This window comes from Lathamus discolor, chromosome 7 (genome assembly GCF_037157495.1).
Source record: "Lathamus discolor isolate bLatDis1 chromosome 7, bLatDis1.hap1, whole genome shotgun sequence".
NCBI classification, from domain to species: domain Eukaryota; kingdom Metazoa; phylum Chordata; class Aves; order Psittaciformes; family Psittacidae; genus Lathamus; species Lathamus discolor.
This window is the reverse complement of record NC_088890.1, coordinates 16860834-16866833: the sequence shown is the minus strand read 5'-3', so window position 1 is coordinate 16866833 and position 6000 is coordinate 16860834. Positions and strand designations below refer to the sequence as shown.

Here is a 6000-nt window from a genome sequence, read left to right as displayed (position 1 = left end):
CTGAGTCCTTCCTATTGTGCTGATGAAGGGCCTGGTGGAGGGGAGCATCACCCAAGATACTCTTATCTCCCCACTTTCTTGCCCATCTGTTCTGATTCCAGTGTTGCATTAAAGCTGGGTTGCACACCAGTGCTTTGCAGGGATGCAGAAATGCTCACTGGTGAGTACTGGGTTTTGAAGAGCCATCTCCAATACGCACAAGGGCACTGGGCCCTGGATTTTGGTACAGAGTTACTCAGAGAAAGGTGCTGCAATTCTGCTGCAAGGAGTCTTTATGTTAAGTTACCCCAGGGAGAGGCAGCAAGCAGCTGAAGGGGAAAGGCTGGGGATTATTTCTTTCCTATTTTCCGAGTGATCAGGCTCCTGTTGTACAAAGAGCAGCTCAGCTGTACCAGGGCTCGTAGACAACACTCATTGTGCTTTTAATCACTGACAACAAATTAAATTGTATGTATTAAATGCCAATTATACAATAACCTGTAGTTATAGCGTCATACTTGCCACTGAAAGCAATACCCCTACCCAACTCACCAGGTCTGTTTTGGAAAACAAGGAAAGATTTGTGATCTTCCTCAGGAAAAAGCCGTTATTTACAAATTACGTGTTGGAGTCTCCCCCAGTGAAAGCCCGAGGCCTCGCACTGATTCTGGCTGAGCTGTGCTGACTTACACCAGCTGAAAGCTCTGCTTTTTTAACACCAAAAAATGGGTCTGGGTCACCAACCCCGAGGAAGGAGGTGTGTGGTGTGCAGGAGATGTTCCCCTGTCAGCTTTCCCTGCCCACTGAAACCATGTCGGGATGGGGCTGGGTGAGTCTGTGTGCTTTTATTGTAAGACCAGCCAAAGAAAAATAAAGTTTTCCAGTCAAAATTAACCAACTCTCCTTAAGAGCAAAAAACATACACATGAGACTTCCCTTTGGATTAATACTTCCATTTATTCCAACTGGAAAAAAAAAAAAACATTTTCTTTTTTAAATATACTTAAGTGTCATTTCCTCTTTTTTTTTTTTTTTTTTTGCTTTTCTTCTTTAAAGGAATAATAATTATCACACTGTCTTTTACAAACAACAAAAGATTTCCTAGCAATAGTCTGTGGTATGGAGACACTCATCTTCAAGATTTGTTTCTGCATCTGCTGCTTTGAGTAGGCAATGGGGCATCCCTGTGTGTGCCCAGGGGTGCTGGTGCTATCCCTGCATGGGGATCCTCATCCCAGGATGCAGGAGCACTCAGTGGCGGTGCAGGGGTACCCTGAGATGCTGGCAGCGCATGGGGCGAGGGTGATGTTGGCTTAAAGCCCAGCTTTATCTTAACACCCTCAAGCACTAACCTACATCTTTGCGTGCCAAGAGCCCCTTTTGCAAACCTGCTCCTTTCTGGGAAGCACCAGGACAACCTGGCATAGGTTTGCAATTCTCTGTTGGGATGTGCCGCGATGGCAGTACCCCAATGGTTTAAAGCATACAGAGAACAAACTCACATCCACCATAATACAATACAGCTGAGCCCTATATATAGAACATTCTGCCACGATGGGGCTGGCAAGGGCTGAGCCCCACCCCAAACAGGGCAGGATCATGCCCATGGGGAGTGGTTTGCGGTTGTTCTCTTATGTGTTAGGCAGTAGGCAATATTGAGACTTCCACTTCGTAATGAACAGCAGTTAACATAACCCAGGAGACTAGAGCACCATAAGACAAGTCTATATTCAAAACAATGTCATGCTGACATCACACAATTGCACCATTTACACTTTTATTTACTCCAAATAATAGTTCAACGTTTAGTAACTTCAGCATTCTCTACAGAGGTGTAAAATTCCTTCTCTGGCTTTGGTCATTTACAACGTTGCAGACATTTGGTAGTTCTGTTCTTTCCTATTGAATAATAATAATTAAAATAAAAATAAGTCCCTTTTGCAGCTATCAGGGTTCCTGTATCTGACTGATGGAGCGTAACCTGCAAATCACAGGCGTGAGCAGAATTCAAAATGCCACCAAGGCCTCTACAAGACTTAATGAATCAGGAAACATTCCCTTTATTGACCAGGATCAAAACAAACAGAAAAAAAAGGGTTAAACCAAACCAAAGCACCTCAAAACAACTCAGACTCTCACTGACAGACTTAAGAAGTTTGATGACAGAATGGCAAAGAGGGGGGTCCAAAGTACTGTTTGGTCAGCTCTGGCTGAAAACAACTCTGAATGTGCATGCATTTTCCCAGTGACTCCTAAGATATAGAAATTCCTCTGATATTACAAAATACAAAAATATTTTCTCCAAACTCTCATTTACATTGCATTTACAACAATCACGGAAATAACTTAGGCTCCCACACCGTCCGAGAGACAAATCACCTACCAACATGGCTAATGGAAAACAAAATCGTGGTGGAAAGCAAAAGCTAGGCAAACTGATGCTGAGAGTCAACAGTGGTAACCAAAAACGTATGGACAGACAGAACTCAAATGGGTGGCAGTATCTGGGAGAAAGAGGAAAAACTACTGGGTAAGTATTACAGCTAAAGTGAACTTTTCTGTGTTCTTATTTCTCCGAAGTAAGATGTGCAAAATATATTCACCGTGCCCAGGATTACGACTATTTCTAGAAGCCAGTCTACAACCTTCTCACAAATCCCTACTCTTTCAGGTCTTTTTTTGTTACAATAAAAGCACTTACATGATCTAAGCCAGTGCAAGTTTGTGAGTTAATTTACATTCTCCCAAGGTGCCTGGCAATGCTGCCATTAGGATATGATACAGTTTTTGCTCTTCTGTCTTTTCCGGCTGTGTAACTGTCCCCTGCCACCCAGCGTGGAAGACTTGGGCATGCTGTATGAGCCATACTTGTGCAGGAGCTCCTCACTGGTCACATACCGGAGGCGAGTGGGTTGGGGAATTGGCTCCCCGAGGAAATAGCCCTCGTTGTCAGACTCCGAAGAGGAGGAGCAGGTCGAGCACCAGTCGTATTCAGCAAAGTAGGGCCCCCACCTCTCACCCAAGTGGTTCTGCAAGGCGAGATCCGACACTGTCCGGGGACAGTGGCCGTAGACATCCCTACGGGGACCCTGCTCCACCGTCTCTCTGCAGCTCCTCTGGTGCATGAACTGGTCGTAGTCTTCCCTGGCTCGAAGCGAGGGTCTCTCCTTCAGCCGGTAGCACTGCTCGCTGGCCAAGTGCAGGGCGTTATCCGAGCGAGAACGCCGCGACCGCCGGGGACGGTGTGGGCGGTAATGCCGGTCATCATCCTGCAGGTTAGTTCGGCGGCGCGTGCGCTCGCTCATGGGGGCATGCCTCAAACCTTCCTGTGCCCCCAGCTTGCCCCCGGGCACCGCACTGCCATAGTCAAAGCTCTGGTGCATCCGCCCGTGCGCCGCCCTCTCTCGGTACCCGAGGGGGCTGGCGAGGTTGTGCAGGTTGGGCTCCATGTCCTGGTACTGCGGCACCGAGAGCAGGCTGCGGACGGACTCGGCGCTGCGAAACTGCACGGAGGAGTTCAGGGTGCCCATGTTGCTCATCTTCTCCGAGACGTTCATGCCCGAGTCTTTGCTTAGGTCAGGCATTGAGAACCTGGAGAGATGCTCCTGGCGCTTGGCTCCACCATCTGCTGAGAGGCCTTTGCAGGGAACAGACAAAGGAAGGAGAAAAAGAGTTAAGAAGAAGATATTTCTATCATTAGAGATGGGGGAGAGAAGGCTGATTTTGGCCTAATGCTTTCGCTTTAAATAATAACTCGATGGTTTAGATGCTGTCCTGAAGAGCCCTTTTAAGAGGATGATTTTATTTTTTCCTAAAGAGCAGGCAGTTCCTCCTTTGGGGAAATCGCACCAATTTAAGGTGTTTTGAGTTGGAGTCCCGAGCTGCTTTTCACGACTTCCCTTCCCCATATGTCTACACTGCCTGCAACTTGATAGGAATAACTAGCAATGCCAGTGAGAAATTCTGCATCAGAGGTAACCTGAGGCCTCCTGCATGCTGAGATAACTAGGGTGCCATGATCCAGCACCCACACCCTGTGCAACAATATGTTTTGGAGGACTGAATAACAACACGAGCAGCTTAAAATGGGGCCACTAATTCAGGCTTGTTACTATGCTGCACAGGTCCCATTGAACGCGTTGCCCAGAGAAGCTGTCGCTGCCCTATCCGTGGCAGTGTTCAAGGCCAGGTCAGACAGGGCTTGGAGCAACCTGCTCTAGTGGAAGATGTCCCTGCCTGTAGCAGGGGTTTGGGACTGGATGAGCTTTAAGGTCTCTACAACCCAAACCATTCCGTGATTCTAAGAAACCACTGGCTCTTTCCCATGTGCCAGCCATCTCTGAGCTCCTGCAAGATGTTTTCCTCCCACCCAGAAAGCCTTCACCTGACAGCAGAGAAGTGGGGCGTCTGCTCAGCAACCTGCCCATCAATGAGAAACTCAGCACACCCCACACAGCCCCAGTCCTTGGCCTGTTTTAAGGGTGTTTCCTGCCTATTCTGTGACTATCCCCATGTTAGCTTGACAACTGGCAGCAGTCAGCGCTTGCACTGCAAGCTCAGGACAACGCGTTTCGCAAGCTATTTCAAAAGAGATCCATTTCATCCCAATCAAACGCAGAGTGTTTGCTTTGGCACTCTTCTCCCTGTCCCTCTCTGACAGCCTCCCTATGCAGACCAGAGAGCTGTGCACCATCAGCAGGATTTTCCCCATGACACACAGCCCTTATGCAATCACCAGGAATTTATGACTTTGTAAATTAATTAAATAAAACAACAACCCAGCCCACAATTCAAGAATAAACTTCTTTTTTCACCCTTCACAAAAGCTGCTTACATTTCATCGAGAGCTCAGCTCCTTTGGCATTTGCTGCTCTTGCCAAACCTGAACAAGAACAAGGGCTGCTGTCACTAACCCTGCTCATGAGCTGCTTTAGGGTTTCTTTGGACTCAGCCTTAAAAAGAGCAACAGATCCTGCAAGGATGGGCAGAACATTTCCAAATCCTCCCCTCGGTGGCACCAGGGAAAGCTTTAGCACTTGAGCTCAAGCTGCTGCTGGGTCTCACACGATTTGGCTTTGCTTCCTGAGTCCCAGCTGCCATGGCCATTTCTCTCTGCTCCTCCGCTTTTCTGCTGCTAATGGGGGTGTTTCTGGAATTTATGGAAGGTAAAGCAAAGGTGGTCCCTGAAAGCTACAGGAAAAGGAGGAGGCTAGGTTAAAAAATAACAAACAAGAAAGAGCCATGTTTTGCTTCAAAAAGGGCACACTTTCCAAGCCAGCTTGACACCTATCTTTTCCTAATCCACACTGATTTTCAGGGACCCAAACCAACCTGCCTACTACCCTTTGGAAACAGTCCTGCACAGGTTCTGTGCAGGTTCCCCATCTCTGCTTTCCCTGCTCCCATTATAGGAGTGAGTGATTCCTGGCACTCCTCCTTGCTGGACCCCCAGTCTTCTGCCTCTGATCCCAGTGATGCTGTTTGCCACATCAGGCACTGCTTCCCATGTCCTTCCTGTGCCACCATGGAGGAGCCCAGTAGCATCTCCAGGAGGGAAAAGCAACTCAGTAACATGCCTAAAGGCCTCCCAAAAATGCTAGAATAACAGTGGGATTGATGGCAGAGCTAACCCGAATGTGAATCATGGCTGCTGCAGCCAAGTGTGGCCTTAATCGGATCTGTCAGACAATAGCTGATGCCAAGGAAAACGAGCCCTTGGTGACATTTATGCAACCCTTCGTTAAGAGAACTGCAATAAGAATGAGCAACAAGAGCACTGTGCAGGAATACAACTCTAAACACCACAGGATGCTTCTGTGGTGTCAGCAGATGGATTTTGCACCATCATTTGAAAGGGACCAATCTCGTCCTGCCTCGTAGGGGCACAGGGTGAGCCAGTGCTTCACCGTGGTGCACAGCATCTGCATTGGATGGTACCCACAAGTTTTGGCTCTCCCACCATGGCCATCTCTATCCAGCTCCTGGAAAGGCACAGCCAAGGCTTCCACAGATTTAATTTAC

The 6000-nt window shown here is 48.0% G+C and overlaps 1 protein-coding gene across 4 annotated transcripts in view; it reads right to left on the bottom strand.

Annotated features, from left to right (window-relative positions):
• Positions 1-916: 916 nt before the first annotated feature.
• PRICKLE2 (prickle planar cell polarity protein 2) overlaps positions 917-6000 on the bottom strand; it is a 106975-nt gene continuing 101891 nt past the window's right edge. For all 4 annotated transcript variants that reach the window (XM_065687316.1, XM_065687319.1, XM_065687317.1 and 1 more), the window contains one exon: positions 917-3616. In XM_065687316.1, the coding sequence (XP_065543388.1) occupies positions 2748-3616 (869 nt within the window). In that variant the 3' untranslated portion in view covers positions 917-2747. The remainder of the gene's footprint in view (positions 3617-6000) is intronic.